The 21,564-nt window shown below is 42.1% G+C and overlaps 1 protein-coding gene across 1 annotated transcript in view; it reads left to right on the top strand.

Moving 5' to 3' along the window:
- The window catches only part of LOC141139236 (allurin-like), an 87,465-nt gene extending 67,064 nt beyond the window's left edge, over positions 1–20,401 (top strand). The window contains exons 8-9 of the mRNA XM_073625173.1: positions 11,891–11,979; positions 17,864–20,401. Of these exons, the coding sequence (XP_073481274.1) occupies positions 11,891–11,979; positions 17,864–17,871 (97 nt within the window). The 3' untranslated portion in view covers positions 17,872–20,401. The remainder of the gene's footprint in view (positions 1–11,890; positions 11,980–17,863) is intronic.
- The last annotated feature ends 1,163 nt before the right edge of the window (positions 20,402–21,564 follow it).

The following is a 21,564-nucleotide window of genomic DNA, read 5'->3' on the forward strand; positions in this document are numbered from 1 at the left end:
CACATCATTGGAGCAAAGCTGGCAGTATGCTGCAGCTGGGGGAACATGACTGCCAGATTGCTGTCCTTCTTGGGCACCCCCTCTCTCTGGGCTCACGTTACTGCCTTCCTCTAGCTGGGTACCATCATCGGAGCCTTCAAAATGCTGGGCATCCTCCTGGAGCATGTACCCAACATTGTGGTCAAACAGTTCGGGGGACTCCTCAGGAGGGCATGGTGGGGCTATGGAAGGAGTGACTGATGCCATTGAGCCGAGGGAAGAGGCCGCGTTGGCAGCTGCTTTGCCAGAAAAAGTACCCTGAGCCTGGGTGAGAGAGGATGAGGAGGATGGGGACGGCTTGGTCATCCACTCTACCAAGTCTTCTGCATGTTGCGGCTCAACACGGCCAGCTGCCGAAAAAAGGGACAGGTGTGTCCCACGGCCACGTGCTGATGAGGATGCACCGTCTCCATGACCAGCACTGTTGCCTATAGACACAGAGCCTGCTTGCCCACTTTTATTGGCTTGTGACTGTCTGCCTCTCCTTGTTGGGCTTCCAGACATACTAATGGCCTGCAGTGAGATGTAGCTGCACAAAGCTGGGATGTATATATATATATATATATATATATATACTGATACTGAAGCTAGCAGAATAAACTGCCTGCCTGTAGTATTATTAGTATGAGAACACCAGCAATTGTCTTCAGGTAGCTTTAGGTGCACACTGTGCAGAGGACACAGTACACTAACTGTAAATACTGTAGCTGCCTGCCTGTGGTACTAATAGGATCAGAACACCACCAATTTTCTTCAGGTAGCTTTAGGTGCACACTGTGCAGAGGACATAGTACACTAACTGTAAATACTGCAGCTGCCTTCCTGTGGTATTAATAGGATCAGAACAACAGCAATTGTCTTCAGGTAGCTTTAGGTGCACACTGTGCAGAGGACACAGTACACTAACTGTAAATACTGTAGCTGCTTGCCTGTGGTATTAATAGGATAAGAACAACAGCAATTGTCTTCAGGTAGCTTTAGGTACACACTGTGCAGAGGATGCAGTAGACTAACTGTAAATACTGCAGCTGCCTGCCTGTGGTACTAATAGGATGAGAAGAACACCACCAATTTCTTTCAGGTAGCTTTAGGTGCACACTGTGCAGAGGACCCAGTACACTAACTGTATATACTGCAGCTGCCTGTGATATTAATAGGATCAGAACAACAGCAATTGTCTTCAGGTAGCTTTAGGTGCACACTGTGCAGAGGACGCACTACACTAACTGTAAATATTGCAGCTGCCTGCCTGTGGTACTAATAGGATCAGAACAACAGCAATTGTCTTTGGATAGCTTTAGGTGTACACTGTGCAGAGGACACAGTACACTAACTGTAAATACTGCAGCTGCCTGCCTGTAGTATTAATAGGATCAGAACAACAGCAATTGTCTTCAGGTAGCTTTAGGTGCACACTGTGCAGAGGACGCACTACACTAACTGTAAATACTGCAGCAGCCTGCCTGTGGTATTAATATGATCAGAACACCAGTAATTGTCTTCAGGTAGCTTTAGGTACACACTGTGTAGAGGATGCACTACACTAACTGTAAATACTGCAGCTGCCTGCCTGTGGTACTAATAGGATCAGAAGAACACCACCAATTTTCTTCAGGTAACTTTAGGTGCACACTGTGCAGAGGACACAGTACACTAACTGTAAATATTGCAGCTGCCTGCCTGTGGTATTAATAGGATCAGAACAACAGCAATTGTCTTCAGGTAGCTTTAGGTGCACACTGTGCAGAGGACGCACTACACTTACTGTAAATACTGCAGCTGCCTGCCTGTGGTAGTAATAGGATCAGAAGAACACCAGCAATTTTCTTCAGATAGCTGTAAATACTGTAAAAACACCTGCCTGCCTGTCAGTAGGAAGAGAATAACAGGAACGGATCTAACTAAACTGAATACAGTGTATATATGTATATATATATATATATATATATATATATATATATATATATATATACAACACCTAGGATGCATATATATACACAATACACTGTAAGTGCAGCTAACTGACTGGCCTGCCTACTCTATCTAACTTAAATCAAATGACGCTGTCTCTCTGTCTATCTCTCCGCCGCCGCAACACACTACACAAGGCCACCATGCAGGCGGCCTTATATAGTGTGGGGCGTGTACTAAACCCCCTGGGCCATAATTGGCCAAAGTCACCCTAAATTCCTTCAAAAAATATTTGAATCGGTTTGAATTTGAATTTGGAAAATTTGAATCGATTTGAATGCAAATAAATGAAACAAATTCCGTAAACGAATTAAACGGATTAAACGTATTTAACTAAACAAATTTATGTAAATAACAGATCAAAACAAAACTAAACAAATGTTTTCATTCTGCAGATGTCTAGCGGAGGCCATGTTGGTACACCCCTCACTGCTCTTAAACATTTAGCCTTTCAAAATGTAACACCCAAACAGCATCAGATGTCAATACACTATATTTATTTATATACGCACACTTTATTGGTAAAATTACTCTGAAATTCAAGACTTAGCTGGGTGTAGTAAGGTGTCCGCTGCCTTCTTCTGACTGCAGGTGTTCTGTCAGATGAGCAAACCTGGTAGCGGTGGAATGCATGCACCACTGATGGAACGCCATTTCTGTTATATTATCTGCCGGGTCGCCGATTCTGACAAAACATCGGCACCCACTGATCGGCATCTGCTGTGTATAATCACAGCACAGCCAAGTACCTAGTACAGTGTTTCTCAAATCCAGCCCTCAAGGCGCCACAACAGGTCATGTTTTCAGGCTCCCCATTATTTTGCACAGGGGATTTGATCAGTTTCACTGCCTTAGTAATTACCACAGCCATTTCATCTGAGGGAAATCCTGAAAACATGACCTGTTGGGGCACCTTGAGGACTGGAGCTGAAAAACACTGACCTAGTACATGATCTGCTACAGCAGGACCGCCTTGCTGTTGTACATGTGATATGGCTGGCAAGCAGTTAACTAATTTTTTTTGTAGACTTCTCCTTTAAGTGGCTGTGGCAGGGTGTGTGTCCTATGCTTACATACTTTTGCTAATAGGTGTCCCTCTTTCCCATCTCAAAAAGTGTAAATGGGAATACATACCAAGCATACAGTGGGGTTTTATCAAATTGTACTGCAAACTGGAAATACACTTTATGGGACAAGTCCACTTTTAGTAAACAAAATCTAGAAACTTGAGTGAGACTATGGAGGAACAGGCTAAAAAAATGAGTTCATGGATAACAGCAATGAAAAATCTTTATAGATATAAAAGATTAATTAAAAGACAATTTCAATACATAAATAGTGGCTATACATGTGACAGATAGAGCATCTCACAAATGTAAAAATCCAAATGTGAAACCCAAAATAACCAAGAATGGATTGGTGGATTTTGGGATTTCCTATTTGGATTTTTACAAGTGTGAGGAGCTCTATCTGTCACATGTATAGCCGCTATTTATGTATTGAAATTGTCTTTTAATGAATCTTTTATATTTATAAAGCTTTTGCATTGCTGTTGAAATAGTTTTTTCAGCCTGTGCCTCCATAGTCCTACTCCAAGAGGGTTCCTAGATTTACTTTACATTGGAATTATGCCATTTTCTAACACCACAGCATGTTGTATTATATACTTTCAGCAAACTTGTCCTTTAATAAATTCCCTACCTACCTGAGTGCAGCCTGCCTTATTAAATAGTTATTCCTCGCCATTCTATTGATCTTCACAATTTGGTCCTGCTTGACCCCACACAGCCATTCTTCCAAAAACGTCCACACTGTGTGAACATGTCTTTTAACCACTTCAGCCCCGGAAGGATTTACCCCCTTCCTGACCAGAGCACTTTTTACAATTCGGCACTGCGTCGCTTTAACTGCTAATTGCGCGGTCATGCAATGCTCTACCCAAACGAAATTTGCGTCCTTTTCTTCCCACAAATAGAGCTTTCTTTTGATGGTATTTGATCACCTCTGCCATTTTTATTTTTTGCGCTATAAACGGAAAAAGACTGAAAATTTTGAAAGAAAATGATATTTTCTACTTTTTGTTATAAAAAAAATCCAATAAACTAAATTTTAGTCATACATTTAGGCCAAAATGTATTCGGCCACATGTCTTTGGTAAAAAAAATGTCAATAAGCGTATATTTATTGGTTTGCGCAAAAGTTATAGCGTCTACAAACTAGGGTACATTTTCTGGAATTTACACAGCTTTTAGTTTATGACTGCCTATGTCATTTCTTGAGGTGCTAAAATGGCAGGGCAGTACAAACCCCCCCCAAATGACCCCATTTTGGAAAGTAGACACCCCAAGCTATTTGCTGAGAGGCATGGTGAGTATTTTGCAGCTCTCATTTGTTTTTGAAAATGAAGAAAGACCAGAAAAATTTTTTTTTTTTTTCTTTTTTCAATTTTCAAAACCTTGTGACAAAAAGTGAGGTCTGCAAAATACTCACTATACCTCTCAGCAAATAGCTTGGGGTATCTACTTTCCAAAATGGGGTCATTTGGGGGGGGTTTGTGCCACCTGGGCATTCCATGGCTTCCGAAACTGTGATAGGCAGTGAAGAGTGAAATCAAAAATTTACGGCCTTAGAAAGCCTGAAGGCGGTTCTTGGTTTTCGGGGTCCCGTGCGCGGCTAGGCTCCCAAAAAGTCCCACACATGTGGTATCCCCGTACTCAGGAGAAGCCACAGAATTTATTTTGGGGTGTAATTTCACAAATCCCCATGGCATGTTTGAGCAATATAACATTTAGTGACAACTTTGTGCAAAAAAAAAAAAAAAAAAAAAAAATTTGTCTCTTTCCCGCAACTTGTGTCACAATATAAAATATTCCATGGACTCGACATGCCTCTCAGCAAATAGCTTGGGGTGTCTACTTTCCAAAATGGGGTCATTTGGGGGGGTTTGAACTGTCCTGGCATTTTATGCACAACATTTAGAAGGTTACGTCACACATCACCCACTCTTCTAACCACTTGAAGACAAAGCCCTTTCTGACACTTTTTGATTACATGAAAAAATTATTTTTTTTTGCAAGAAAATTACTTTGAACCCCCAAACATTATATATTATTTTAAAGCAAATGCCCTACAGATTAAAATGGTGGGTGTTTCATTTTTTTTTTTCACACAGTAATTGCGCAGCGATTTTTCAAACGCATTTTTTGTGGAAAAAACACACTTTTTAAAATTTTAATGCACTAAAACACACTATATTGCCCAAATGTTTGATGAAATAAAAAAGATGATCTTAGGCCGAGTACATGGATACCAAACATGACATGCTTTAAAATTGCGCACAAACGTGCAGTGGCAACAAAATTAATAAATTTTTAAAAGCCTTTAAAAGCCTTTACAGGTTACCACTTTAGATTTACAGAGGAGGTCTACTGCTAAAATTACTGCCCTCGATCTGACCTTCGCGGTGATACCTCACATGCATGGTGCAATTGCTGTTTACATTTGACTCCAGACCGACGCTTGCGTTCGCCTTAGCGCGAGAGCAGGGGGGACAGGGGTGCTTTTTTTTTTTTTTTTTTTTTTTCTTTATTTTTTTTTGCTTTTTTATCTTATTTTTAAACTGCTCCTTTCATTTTTTTTTAAAATAATTTTTATTGTTATCTCAGGGAATGTAAATATCCCCTATGATAGCAATAGGTAGTGACAGGTACTCTTTTTTGAAAAAATTGGGGTCTATTAGACCCTAGATTTCTCCTCTGCCCTCAAAGCATCTGACCACACCAAGATCGGTGTGATAAAAGGCTTTCTCAATTTCCCAATGGCGCTGTTTACATCCGGCAAAATCTAAGTCATAAAATGCTCGTAGCTTCCGGTTTCTTAGGCCATAGAGATGTTTGGAGCCACTCTGGTCTCTGATCAGCTCTATGGTCAGCTGGCTGAATCACCGGCTGCATTCTCAGGTTCCCTGTTGAGACAGGAGAGCCAGAGAAAAACACGTAAGACGGTGGGGGGGGCATTCCCTCCCACTGCTTGTAAAAGCAGTCTAGAGGCTAATTAGCCGCTAGGATTGCTTTTACATGAAAGCCGACCGCTGGCTGAAAAGAATGATACCAAGATGATACCTAAACCTGCAGGCATCATTCTGGTATAACCACTCAAAGTCGTGAATGGCGTACCTGAAGACAAAAAAATGGTTAACAATAAAGCATAGTAAACGGTAAAGTATAGAAAATTGCATACCTGAAAAGCAAACATGATAAAACATAATAACAATAAAACATTGCAGAATAGAATACAGTAAAAAAGAGCAGAACAATAGAGAGAGAATAGAGAGAGAGAGAACAATAAAATGACAACTATTTTTTTTTAATTTTGTTTGTGTTTTTTTTTTTTTTACACTTTTTTTTTGTAACTGTAACTTTTATAACTGTAACCGGTTCCAGGTTCGGGTCTCTCAAAATGCGATGGCATCTTGGGAGACCCTGTGAAAGTGTGCCTAGTCTGTGCAATGCTGTACCCTACGCTAATACTCAACTAGTGAATGGTAGCGTTCAAAACATTCACCAATGCAAAGACCAGGATTATCAGGACAGGAGGGACAATAATAGCGGGTGTCACGTCTATATCCGCGCTTGCTGCAGACACATCTTTTTTGGGGGGGTTCGTTGGGTAGGGGTACTCGGGAGGACATATAAATGCCTCTCATGCAGCCGACTGCATTTGGTTGGGGATGTGAATGGGGGAAATACGTGCACTGCAGAAGTGGTGGGTTCCCAATTAGGATTGGCGAATGCAGCAGGAAGGGCATTATGGGCACGACAGGCCTGTGTTTGTCTTTTTGGTGGCAGCGGGACACTACTTGTGCTTGCCACCTCACCAGCTTGAAATGCACTTATGGGACTCGCCACGTCACCAAGTGTTACTGCAGTGCTGGTATGACTACGACCGGGGTGTACTAGGCCGCTGGTGCTTGCCAGTTCACCAAAACGCTACAAAAAAAAGTGACAGTGATCGATCGATACTGCACTTGGGTGGGCTGGGCTGGGCCGGCGGAGGGGCAAAAAGCAGGTGCTAGCAGGTATCTGGGCTGATCCCACTAACACTGCGTTTTTGGGAACCCTAAACTGCTGGGGACGCTAGTATAGATCTGATCGGATCAGATATTGATCCGATCAGATACTATACCACTAAGGGAGGTGTACGGTGCGTGCGTGGGTGTTAGCGGTACTGGCACTAATCGGACGCTGCCTGGGGCTGGTGCTTGCCAGTTCACCAAAATGCTACCAAAAAAACTGTTAGCGATCGCAGGGATCAGGCCTGACTCTGCGAACGCTGCAGTTATGCGTTTAGTGTTTTGTAAGTGACAGTGATCGATCGATACTGCACTTGGGTGGGCTGGGCGGAGGGGCAAAACGCAGGTGCTAGCAGGTATCTGGGCTGATCCCGCTAACACTGCGTTTTTGGGAACCCTAAACTGCTGGGGACGCTAGTATAGATCTGATCGGATCAGATATTGATGCGTTCAGATACTATACCACTAAGGGAGGTGTACGGTGCGTGTACGTGGGTGTTCGCGGTACTGGCACTAATCTGACGCTGCCTGGGGCGACGCATATCACCGCCGGGCGATCAGGGGGCTAAACCTTTATTCGGTAATAAACGGCGGGTGCCCTGACACTATAAAAAATAAACGAACTAACCAGCGTCACCCGTAACAGTTATACGGTGATCAGTGGTGAAAGGGTTAACTAGGGGGCAATCAAGGGGTTAAAACATTTATTCGGTAGTATATGGGGGTCCCTGTCGCTATAAAACGCTGACAGCGAACCTAAATATTTACGTTCCTAACTAGCGTCACCAGCGACACTAATACAGCGATCAGAAAAATGATCGCTTAGCGACACTGGCGACAGGGGGTGATCAAGGGGTTAAAACTTTATTAGGGGGGGTTAGGGGGGTACCCTAGACCTACAGGGGGCTAATACTCACTGTCCTACCACTGCTAACTGTCACAAACTGACACTATGCAGTAATCAGGAAAAAAACAAAACAAAACAAAAAAACCTGCTTGGTGTCAGTTTGTGACAGGGGGGGGGGTGATTGGGGGGGGATCGGGGGGCGATCGGGGGGGGATCGGGGGTGTTTAGTGTGCCTGGCATGTTCTACTTTGTGTGTGTGTGTGAGTGTTGGTGCACTTACATGTCATCTCTCCTCGGTGCTGGAACGGAAACTGGCCAGCCGAGGAGAGATGACATCACATCCTCTGCCTCTGTGTACTATACAGAGGCAGGGGATGTTTCTCATTGGCTGGGAGCGATCGCGAGGGGGGGGCCATGATCGGATGGTCTCCCCCTCGTCTCTCATCTCTCCCAACCAAATGCCGACCGCCGATGGCACCGGGGGGGTCCGATCGGACCCCCTGCCCGCGGGAAGGCAATCACGTACCAGGTACGTGATTTTGCCTGCCCGTGCCGCTCTGCTCACGTATATATGCGTGAGGCGGTCGGCAAGTGGTTAATTAGACCTAATGATAACTTAGCAGGAACACATTTGGCGATTTATGTAAATGGCACCTTAGTGTAGCACCCTGGTCTTAAACAGGGCTGCTAATAAATCTAGTTGTGCTAGATGGTAACTAGCCTGGCTAATTAGTAGGTTGATCCACTGATTCCTGTCCTAAGTCTAAGTTTGGTGTAGTCTCTCTCTTCTGTCAATAGGTGTCACTGTTGCTTTTGGCATTAGAATGATGGATTACCATAAATTCAGGTAATGGGTAACTAGGTTGTCTCAGCCAATCAGCAGGAGTTTCTTTAACCGCGGTGTATGCTGGGATAGGCTGTTTATTTTGGAGGAGTCAGGTTATCTGGGTTCTTCCCGCCCGATGCTGTGGCCTGGGTGGGTGTGTGTTGAGAAGCTCCTGGTTGCTAGGCCTGAAGCCTGGGGCCTATCCAGGAGGCATGCTGGCTGCTAGGTCCACTTGAGGCCTATACAGCTGTTCAGGGTTCCCCAAAGGAGGAGCAGCCAAGGTTAAGCCCGAAGCCTGGGGTGGAACTGCATGTGTTAGAGGCTTAGCCTGAGGGGAGCCTGATCGTTGTCGGAGGTAAAGGAGAAGCAGTTGCCGCAAAAGGATGATCACTCCTGTTACCGGAGGCAAGTTTGGAAGGGATGAAGTTCTGAAGGAGTATCAGAGCAGACATTTCACTAGCCAGGGAGAGTGAAGCAGTGGGAAAGCTTCAGTAGAGACTCATCCAAAAAGGCAGCGGGTAGCTGTGAGTAAAGCTTGAAGGAGTACGGCAGGTAGCTGTAAGTAGAGCTTGAAGATAAGTACAGCGGTTAGCTGTGGGTGAAGCTCGGGAATCCAGCGGGTGACTGAGAGTCAAAGAAGTCTAGTGAAAGATGGCGAGCTGAGCTTTAAGGATCTACAGTGGGATACTGTAAGTTAAGCTGGAAGATCTACAGTGGGTTACTGTGAGTTAAACTGGAAGAGCTACAGTAGGATACTGTGAGAGAATTTGTTACCATAGGAGACAGCGGTTGCTACAAGATACAGATTGCTGCATTCAGCCTAAAGGCCCTCGTTCTGCATTGCTGTTTGCCTTAATTGCTATTGCATTTGCTAAGGGTGTCCTGTGCCCTAAACCCTCTCTCCCCAAGTTCCTGTTAAGAGAAATAAAACTCTCATTGTTCATTTTTACAAAAAGTGACTGGCACCCAATCTTTTCACCTTGCACCACACCCACTATGCCTAGTAACCTGCACCCTGAGGAGGAATGTCAGTTCTTCCTGGCTCTGGGGGTCACCATCAGGCCCTTGGAAGTCAGGTTGACCGCTACATTAGCATGAGTAAATTCTAGTGTTGTCCTAATACCACTTTTTAAAGGCCGAGTACAAGTAGCGATGCTCGGTATCGTTTACCGATACTTTTTTTAATGTCACAGTTTTTTTTACAAAATTATTTTTTAAAATGTATTTTTTTATTATTTTTTACAATTTTTATTTATTATTTTTTTTACAATGCTTTCTTGAGTGGAGACAATGCTCAGTTATGAATGGACAGAGTCAGTTCATTTGGAAAAGGAAGGAGTCAGTAAATTACATATTTACCAGGTCCTTCCTTCATTCTCCATCCAGAAAGATCTAGGACGGGGGGGCAGAGGATGACGGGGGAGCTTGAGGAGCGCGCGGAGGGGGAGCAGAGCAGGAGGGGGGACTGGAGGAGCACACAGAAGGGGACCGGAGGATGACGGGGGGGCGGACCGGAGGAACCCAGCAGAACAGAGAGAGGAGCCAGAGGAGGATACAGGGGACACTCAGGGATGATTGGTGCGGTGGAGGGGGAAGTTATAATCACCAATCTCCCTGTGTGGCTTTCTGAAAGCCGCAGATGGGAGAGGAGAAGTGGCAGTCATGATTATAACTTCCTCTGCCGCCACACCGATGGTTCCTGAGTGTCCAGGTATCAGACAAGGCATTGGGAGAATTTGTAGGAGTACAAGTACTCCTGCAAATACTCAGTATCGGGACCAATACCAATACTAGTATAGGTATCTGGACAACCCTAGTAAATTACCAACACGTCACAATATCCGGTAACAACACATTATACAAAGTTGTACTTGTAATCATGACCCTGTATATTTCCAGCTGCACATTCGGGGGGGGGTCATTGCTACATAAGCCTAGGCAAAGTTGACTGCCTATAGCTCAATACCTGCTTCTTATAAGGTATTGAGCTATAGGCAGTCAACTTTGCCTAGCCTTATGTAGCAATGACCCCCCCCCCCCCCGAATGTGCAGCTGGAAATATACAGGGTCCCCCTATTACCTGTTTAGAGGCTGCCCGTCCTTTTTCCAGCCCCAAAAGCAAAGCTTTCTGTGAATGGTATTTTTGCCAAATGGACGACTTCCTATGTTTATAATACAGCAGGGGAGCCACTTGGTACGGGAACTAGAAGCTAGTGGAGATGACTGGAGTAGCAGTGTCTACTACAGTAATGTCCAGCTTCCAGGGGCATCGACCGGGTATGGTATATACTTAGCTACACTGGTCCAGGTTAGAATAATGTAACTATGATGAGGGATTTGCTCAAATATAGTGGCTGGATCAACTCCAGTCCAGCCAGGGAATCACATTTTAGGGACTTTGGGCCACTTTTATTTAAAAACAAAGTTAAAAAAAATACTCACAGGGTAACCCTTGTAGGGGTTCTCATCATCGCCATGACAGAACATAAATTATTTGGCCTTCTGGCTGTTGCAACTCTGTCCACCTTGGACTGCACAGGCTCCTGCCCAGTTACACACACAATCTCTTAGTATTAGCCCACAGCCTTGTCAGATCAGGCCACCTCCCCTTAGGGCCAGGGTAGACACTCTCTTAATGTAATATACAAAGGGCCCCTTGACCATAAAGCCTGTGCACACCTGCACTAACAAGCTGATGATCTCCAGTAATACATGGACACAGGGTTAGAAGCTTCATCCCTCCTACGACTCTTGGAAGTTTCTGGACTCCGGAACCCAATCCAAGAGTTACAAATCCTGGAGAATATTGTAAAATCAGGTTTCTCCACTCAGAATAGCCATCATGGAGCCCATCAACCTGTATAAGTGAGAAGCCAACGTGACATATATCCCATAAGACACCATGACAAGGTGCAACGCTGTCACACTATGTATACGCCATACCTGGAATTCTTCTTCAAGTAAAAATTGTGGAATATTTCTGAAAACAATTATACTGTAGTATGCCTATCGCAACACAGCAAATACTTTTCCCGTCGACTTGTACAGTTACGAAAAGGTTCACTTTAACTTTTTAGTATATTCATAGATACCAAAATTAACAATGTTGAATTGTAATTTATGTCACTCTCTTTAGGGGAAATATGGAGAATAAAATGAAAACACCCTACCAAAAAGGACATTCATGTTCCAAATGCAAAGGGAAATGTGAAAACAAATTATGTGGTGAGAATTATGTGTGTGTGTGGTTTTTATGGGGCTTTTAAATAAAAGGGCTCCTTCAGACATGTTCCCAGGGGGTGGTTGAGCCTCAGTTATACTGACTTCCAACTGCCCACACAAGCAAGGGCATGCAGCCTCTCATGGCTGTACACATGCCAAAAATTAAATAGTACAATGCCTTGAATAAGTATTCATACCCCTTGAAATTTTCCATATTTTGCCATGTTACAGTCAAATATGTAAATGTATTTTATTGGGATTTTATGTGATAGACCAACACAAAGTGACACATAATTGTGAAGTGGAAAGAAAATGATAAATGGTTTTCAATTTGTTTACAAATAAATATCGGAAAAGTGTGGCGTGCATTTGTATTCAGCCCCCTTTACTCTGCTACCCCTAACTAAAATCTAGTTGAACCAATTGCCTTCAGAAGTCATCTAATTAGTAGTCCACCTGTATGTATTTTAATCTCAGTATAAATACAGCTGTTCTGTGAAACCCTCAGAGGTTTGTTAGAGAACCTTAATGAACAAACCGCATCATGAAGGCCAAGGAACACATCAGACAGGTCAGGGATAAAGTTGTGGAGAAGTTTAAAGCAGGGTTAGGTTATAAAAAAATATCCCAAGCTTTGAACATCTCACAGAGCACTGTTCAATCCATCATCTGAAAATGGAAAGAGTATGGCACAACTGCAAACCTACCAAGACATGGCCATCCACCTAAACTGACAGGCGAGACAAGGAGCTCTTTAATCAGAGAAGCAGCCAAGAGGCCCATGGTAACTCTGAAGGAGCTGCAGAGATCCACAGCTCAGGTGGGAGAATCTGTCTACAGGACAACTATTAGTTGTGCACTTCACAAATCTAGTCTTTATGGAAGAGTGGCAAGAAGAAAGCTATTGTTGAAAGAAAGCCATAAGAAGTCCCATTTGCAGTTTGCAATAAGCCATGTGGGGGACACAGCAAACATGTGGAAGAAGGTGCTCTGGTCAGATGAGACCAATATTAAACTTTTTTGCCTAAGAGCAAAACGGTGCATGTGGCAGAAAACTAACGCTGCAAATCACCCTGAACACACCATCCCCACCGTGAAACATGGTGGTGGCAGCATCATGTTGTGGGGATGCTTTTCTTCAGCAGGGACAGGGAAGGTGATCAGAGTTTATGGGAAGATGGAAGGAGCCAAATACAGGGCAATCTTAGAAGAAAACATGTTATAGGGCGTACACACGGTCGGAGTTTGTTCGGACATTCCGACAACAAAATCCTAGGATTTTTTCCGACGGATGTTGGCTCAAACTTGTCTTGCATACACACGGTCACACAAAGTTGGCGGAAAATCCGATCGTTCTAAACGCGGTGACGTAAAACATGTACGTCGGGACTATAAACGGGGCAGTGGCCAATAGCTTTCATCTCTTTATTTATTCTGAGCATGCGTGGCACTTTGTCCGTTGGATTTGTGTACACACGATTGGAATTTCCGACAATGGATTTTGTTGTCGGAAAATTTTATCTCCTGCTTTCCAACTTTGTGTGTCGGAAAATCCGAGGGAAAATGTCCGATGGAGCCCACACACGGTCGGAATTTCTGACAACAAGCTCCGATCGGACATTTTCCATCGGAAAATCCGACCGTGTGTACGGGGCATTAGAGTCTGAAAAATACTTGAAACCGGGGCAGAGGTTCACCTTCCAGCAGGACAACAACCCTAAACATACAGCCAGAGCTACAATGGTATGGTTTAGATCAAAGCATATCCATGTGTTAGAATGGCCCAGTCAAAGTCCAGACCTAAATCCAATTGAGAATCTGTGGCAAGACTTGAAAATTGCTGTTTACAGACCCTCTCCATCCAATCTGACAGATCTTGAGCTATTTTGCAAAGAAGAATGGGCAAAAAATTCACTCTCTAGATGTGCAAAGCCTGTAAAGACATAACCAAAAAGACTTGCAGCCAGTGGCGGCTGGTGCTCAAAATTTTATTTGGGGGAGGCTCAAACAAACTGAAAAAAAAAACCCCACTGTGCCCATCAAACGCAGCCACTGTACCCTCAAACGCAGCCACTCTGCCATCAAAAGTCTTCACTGTGCCTATCAATTGCTGCCACTTTTCCCATCAAATGCAGCCACTGTGCTATCAAACGCAGCCACTGTGCCATTAAACGCAGCCACTGTCCCATCAAACGCAGCCACTGTGCCCATCATTTGCTGCCACTGTGCCCATCAAACGCAGCCACTGTGCCCATTAACCACAGCCACTGTGCCTATCAAACGCTGCCACTGTGCCATCAAATGCTCCCACTGTGCCATCAAATTCTGCCACTGTGCCATCAGATGCTCCTACTGTGCCTATCGAATGCCACAACTGTGCCCCCCGCCCACCTGCCATCTGCCCGGCACTTACCTTGTCTCAGTGGGGCAGCGTGTGACGGCGGCGAGCGGTTTCTTCCATGTCCTCGATGTCTTATCCTGTCCTCTCCTATGATTGGATGTCGTTTCAGCCAATCAGGTGACAGGTAACAGACCCGACCCTGGCGGAGAGGCGGTTCAGTGTTAGGAAAGCAAATATTCATTTGCTTTCCTAACACAGCTGAGTGAACTGCGAGCGCCAAGCATGGCACTTGCTGTTTACCTTTTTTGACGCCTATTAGAGCCTAAGGCTCTAATCAGGTGCTTCAAAAAATACCCTGCTGCTGTAATTTAGGCGCCCAGCACCCAAAAAGGGTCCAGGCGTCTAAATAGGGGGTGACAGCGACGGCCATGGATAGATTCATGCAATGCATGAATCTATCTATTGGTGGTAGAGAGGTGGCTGGAGAGGGGGGGCAGCGCCTGTGCGCCCTTATGGACGCACCACCACTGCTTGAAAACCATTTATCATTATCCTTCCACTTCACAATTATGTGACACTTTGTGTTGGTCTGTCATATAAAATCCCTATTTAATAGATATACGTTTACGGTTGTAACATGACAAAATGTGGAAAAATTCAAGTGGTATGAATAATTTTTCAAGGCACTGTATGTCACATTTGGTGGATGGTGCTGCAACAATGGTGGGTTAGAATTTTCAGGATTAAAACATAATGCCTCCTTCCTCACTACCTGTGAAACACCTCTTAAAAGCAATCAACCACAGATTGATTTTTAGAGGGGTGGCAAGGGCTGTCACATGTATAAATGAGTCCCTTTTAGGTACGTCTAGCATTTTTTATTTTTTTTGCTGCTTCTAAATGGCCCTCCATGTTAGCCTATGTGTCCATGCCCACATAGGCGTTAAGAGGCCGGGGTCATTTTGAAGCAGAAAAAAAAAAAACTGCAGCGTTTTGGCAGAAAAAATGCTTAACACATGTAAATGCATCTAAACAAACGTTAATTCACTTTAATGGCCAAGTAAATGATCATTCTGGCCACTAAAATTAATTAATACCAAACCACTTGATGCGCCCAAACGTGCCTAAAAATGTTGCATTCTGATAGCTGCATATAATTGATATATGTAATGATAGTATTCAGTATATTCTGTAATATAATTGGCTTCTCTACTGAGTGCGCCTAAGATGGCTGCCTCCCCATCTGCCCCAGGAGTGGATAAAGCATGTTGAGCCCCGAGGGAGAAAAGCGCTATAAGAATATTATTTAAATTAATTAAAATGAAATTATTGTTTCTTTATATGTTATAAAAATAAATAATAATACAAAAAATAAAAATACACTTAATATTATCAACAAATGTAGTAACTGCATATATATTTGCACAGATTTTGAATTAAATTACATTTTATTTTTCCTATATATGCAATATAAATATATACAGTAGATACATAAATAAAAAAAAAACTTAGTATTATCAGCACGTGTAGTAACTGCATATAGGATAGACACTTTGGAGTTGATTTACTAAAACTGGACAGTGCAAAATCTGATGCATCTGTGCATGGTAGCCAATCAGCTTCTAACTTCAGCTTGTTCAACTTAAAGCTGATTGGTTTTTATGCAGATCTGCACCAGATTTTGCACTCTCCAGTTTTAGTAAATGAAGCCCTTTGACAGTTATTACTAAACACCAGACCTTATGCACAACAGCTACGGTAATTTACCACATGTGAGTGTGACCAGTAGATGGCAATAATAAACCCTTCCATTAAATTTTTTTTTTTTAAACGCTAAAATGCTTCCGGGCTATGTGTAGAGTGAAGTAAACTTTAAAACTTAAAAAAAAAAATAGTAAATAGATGCATTGCTATTAGGCAATAAGCAAAAGGACTTAACAGATTATACAATCAATGTATATAATAAAATATGACCGACTATAATATCAAAGTCCAAACCCCCTTTTCCCTCTTTTTTCGACTATAATATGCCAGGGCTCAAAAGAGAAAAACATTGTAAGGGGTTCTCTAGCTGTGTATTTTTTTCTAATCCTCCTAAAAATCTTATTAATGATACGATAAATGTAATTTATTTGATAGGATACATTTACAGTATAGACCAAATTTACCAGGTCATTATGCAACATACAACATAATAACTAATGTGTCTAACTAAAAAATATTATTTATTTATTATTTAGGCACAACTAAATACATGTTTTATTAAATAAATTATTAAAAAAATAAATAGATAAATGATATATAGATAATTTTTTATCTATTTGTTTTTTTTTTTTTTTTTTTAAGTTGACAAATGGACAAAAATGTACAAAAAATACTCATATGTAAAATTACAAGTAACAGTTTAAATTGGACTTTTAAAACATTATTTATTCGTGTATTTATTTATGCACTGTAATGAGGTCTACCATTGTGTGTCTTTATGTGTGCGAGCACACAGAGAGAGAAGTACAGTACCATCTGCGGTTGAAGAAGTTTGCATGTAGACTAACCTCCAGCCTGCATGTGACCACCATGGTTAGCTGTTATAGTGATCCTATGATTCAGAAATACGCAGGATGGTTCCCAGTTGTTCATCTGGGACCCACCACTGTCAGCAACAGAGTTATCTAAGAACTAGAAGAGCGCACATTTACACACTCCTAGTTCTTTCTGATACATACTAACATTCTCATGACACAGGCAATCAACGGTCAAATGGATGAAATTCAATGGACAATAGAGGCTCTGGCATTTGCAGTTAAATTACATGAGGTTGACCGCAGTGCCAACAGGAGTAGGCTCCATGCAGAGCCTGGGACCAACCAGAAATCAATATGACTTTGTAGGGACACAGAGATAAGTCTGAAGGTTAAACAGCTCCTATATATGTAAAAACAAAGAGAAGGTGCACCAGCCTAGCACATTACCCAAGCGATATATTTAATAATGTAATATTATCTACAATAATAAAATCGAAAACAATGTAATAATGCCAATCGAATGACTCTGAAGAAAAGGGGATTTCCCTTCGAAACGCGTCAACCATCTGGAAGGACCTCCGGCTTGCTGGAACTGGCCTCGATGACCAGATTGCTTTGTGCATGCTTTGGACTTTGATATGCTTTTACCTTTGCGTTGTTTGTGAGTGTATTTATTACATTATTAAAGATACCACTTGGGTAATGCACTGGGCTGGTGCACAATCTCTCTTCTTTGTTCTGCAGTGTCTCTACTGGGTCCCCCCAACCCTCAGGGGGCAGTGTCTGTATTGAAATTGTCAAGGACCTGTAATCCATCTTCCATCATTACATCACTCTTGAATGCTGGAGATTGCTGTTCTTTCTGCTCCAATATATGAACTGTATATTTAGCAGGTTGACTGAAGTTTAACTTATTTTATACCTGTTCATACTGGCAATTACTTATATAATTCAGAACTGCAGAGTATTCATGTACAGTACTGCGATCTTACCTTTTTTTTGTATTAACTTTTTGCCCCTTTAGTTGAATAATCAGCATCAGAATTGACAAAAATGGGCCTAACATTGAGAAGAGGAATCAGATAAGATGTCTACAATCAAAAGTATTCTAAAAAAAACAGTGATTTTATTTCAATAGTTTGTTTTAATTCTAGAAACCTCATTTTTAACATTTCTGCAATTGCAAATATAATGCAAAATCCATATTTGAATCGCTTTCAGGTCCTAGGAGTAACCAATTAGATAGCTAAAGTCTACTATGGTCTTTCATACCCTTACCATACCATGTGTGCAGGGACCCAGACACTGTTCTTTATATACATTTATAAGGTTAAAATATAGGAAGGAAACCATTTCCCTTCTGTATCATCCTAAACCAAATATTCCCAGTGTTTTGAACTTCTAAAAGTACTGTCTAGGAGTTCGCACCACAAGTTTACTGCTGTTAAATGCATTAATCTAATGAACACCCCTCTGAAACCATTTCCTACAGGTTAATAAGACGATGACTTCTCTAACTTACTGCAGTTCTAGGCTCTTTCCGTCCATTATTCCTTGCCCACGAACAGCTCTCTTATTGGCAAATGAGTCACTTTCATTGAATGGGGATGGCAGATTGGTGGGCTGGGATTTTAAGAGAAGAAGTCAAGCTCATAGCAGCAGGGTTGCCAACTGTCAGTAAATTTAAAAACAGTTTGTAAAATCTGCAATTTCTGCAGAAAAAAGGTAATAGATAAAGGTATTTCGTGCTTCCTGTTCTTAAACAGGACTTTGAAAGTCCAGCCCTGGAGCTAAGCCCCAATTGCTCATCATCCCCTTTGGATTAAAGTTTCACTGTTGGCCATATCAATGAAGGCTAAGGCACGTAGACAGGCCTTGGAACCAAATTGGAATGCAAAACTTGGGTCAGAGGTAACTAGAGAAGGGGCTTTTTGGCTAAAAAAGGTAATAGGTGACACCATGTGTTAGCAGCTGTCAAAAATACTTGTAATGTTTGAAATGGCTGACAGATTCATAAAGCTGAATGGTAACATCAAAACACCAATTGTATGCACAGCCTATTGCATTAGGGTATGCACCCCAAAGCTCAAACACATATGCGTGTGTGTGCCTACATATATATGACCCTGGCATATTGATCTTCCCCCTGCCACACAGAGCAATAATGCTAATGTGCACTAGGTGGTTATGGTGTGCCCAGGCACAGCTGGCACACCCGACACATCGAGCACATCCGGCCTATGCAAACTGTTGAACCAGGTTACTGAAAATCTACAGTTCCTGCTTGTGAGAGTAGTTTGGCACTATGCAAACTCCCTCCTGGAGCTGGGATGTAGTGAGTTGCAATTATTGACATTGGTGTGGCATTGGGGTTGATTTACTAAAGGCAAAGGCATTCCTGTTCACAGGAATCATCTCCAGACCCCAGTGAAGGAGGTGAAGCTCTATTGACTTCCATCATTTGATCATGTGCAAGCAAACATGCTGATTTTTTTTTTTTTTTTTTATTTTAACTGATTGGGTATTCTTTGCAAATTGAAATGTAACCTCATTTACTAAGCTCTGGGGAAACCCCCTTTTAAAAGTTAACATCCTATTTGTTATTAGTAAATCAACCCCATTGCCTCCATTAGACCTGTGACTAACCAGCTATTAGAACACACAGCGTAATTATTTCCTGATGACTGAAAAACATTATTTTACTGATAGTGACTGCATTTTGAATACTTACCATTTATAAAGTGTCTATAAAACCTTCTGTAAGTTATGGAGCCAATTTAGAAGGATGCTTCAAAGTGATTCAGCTTTTCCAGTTTGGTGAGAGATTATGACAACAATTTTGCAATGTATTCATACAAGCGAGCAAAGAAAAAAAATGTCTTATGAAACTTTCAAACAGAGTTAATGATTTTTTTTGCAAAAGCCGTGCAAATCAAAAAAAAAAAAGAAAATCCTAACAAAATTAATAAACTTTAAAAAAAACAATATAACATATACTTATGAATATAACGTACTTATGGAGGGAACTTTTATTGTGATGTATTCATCTAGAATATTTTTTGTTCTTTTTTGTGAAATTCCAAATTCTCTACTTTATAAATTGAAATATCATATAGAACACCACCACTACTGTACTACATCCTATCATCAATCATAATCACAAAAAAAAAGAGAGAAAGAAACACGGACTTCACTGGTACATATAAGATGATACATTCAAGTCATATAGAAGAAATAGCAACCAGCAAAAATAATGCACTTACGTATCCCTACATATCCCTACATCTCTATCAAAAGATCATACACTGGATTTGTATTGAGAAATATTTACTCTCATCATCTGCATTGAATTCTGAGTTCTGTTGCTGGAATATGAATAACAAGTTAAATATTGACACCTGTAGAGCAGACTGTAAATGTAGAGTTAAAGAGGCAAGCGTTATGTGTAGAATAAAAATTATATAACTTTTTTCCTTCTTTATTACTTTGCATATATGCTGTATAACTAGAATGAATTCCTGTGATCATTCCAAAATCAATAAAGAGAAAAAAAATGGAAATATTTTACTTGCATGCTGTTGTGGAATTACTATTTCATAAAAAGTATTCACGAATATTCAAAAAACTAAAATATATATATAAAATAGTAACCACTAATCATATATCAGATGTTAATGTGATTTCAAAGATTGTTTTCAGTTCTTTTTTTTTTTTTTTTTAATAACCAGCTTTTATTAAAATAATAATCGGTGATCCTGCCATGAATGTTCATGTCAGGCACTTCCTAGGATGGAATAACAACTGTCTACCAATTCTACTGCATTGTCACTATTACACACATGCGCCTGATAGAAACTACAAGTGGTTGTGCTGACTCAAATTAGGCAAACATGGTCCTCCATTGTCACTATCAGTACACCTGTCCAGAGCAGCCGAGGCTGGAGTGGGAGCATGTAGACAGGAAGTGGCTAAATGAGGCTGAAAAATCAGCAGAACTGAGATGGTAAAAAGAGATTCCAATAAGGTGAAAATATTAATCATGAAAAAGCAAGCTAAATGTTAATGATACACAGTGCTTTAGTAAACTAAAAGTCCCCCAGTTGGGGGGCGTGGCCGGGATGCTGGACTGAGCAGACGTGCCTCACTGAGCTCTGCTGGAGAAAAATCCGTCCATATATCCGTAGCTGGGATAGACACATTATACTTGGTCTGACAGCCCCTGTATGCCTTCAAGAACGCCCGGGGGCCCAAAACGGGGCAAAAAGCTTAAATTCCCCCCTGACATAGCGGCAGAGAAGACTCCGGCCCCAGACCTGCGGCCTACACCAGCGCGCCTCAGCAACATGGCGTCACAGATGGAGCGCGAGGAGACTGCTCCACCGGGCATTCCTGAGGTGATGGCGGCTATTTCCCTATGTCAGACAGCGCTTACGACTAAAATAGAAGCGGTGCAGTTAGACGTAGGGCTGCTGAGGCAAGATTTAGACAAAATCCGCACTAGGATTACAGAGGTGGAGCAGAGGGTGGGAGATACGGAGGACGTAGTGACCGACCATGCGGCCTCCATTAGAACACTTCAAAACAAGGTGAAGGCGCTGGAGTATCGGGCAGAGGATGCCGAAAATCGTAGCAGAAGAAACAATCTTCGGATTGTTGGACTCCCTGAAGGGGCTGAGGGGCGCAACCCCACTGCCTTCACTGAAGATCTGCTGCGATTGGTTCTCC

The sequence above is a fragment of the Aquarana catesbeiana genome, linkage group LG04, assembly GCF_042186555.1.
Source record: "Aquarana catesbeiana isolate 2022-GZ linkage group LG04, ASM4218655v1, whole genome shotgun sequence".
Lineage (NCBI taxonomy): Eukaryota > Metazoa > Chordata > Amphibia > Anura > Ranidae > Aquarana > Aquarana catesbeiana.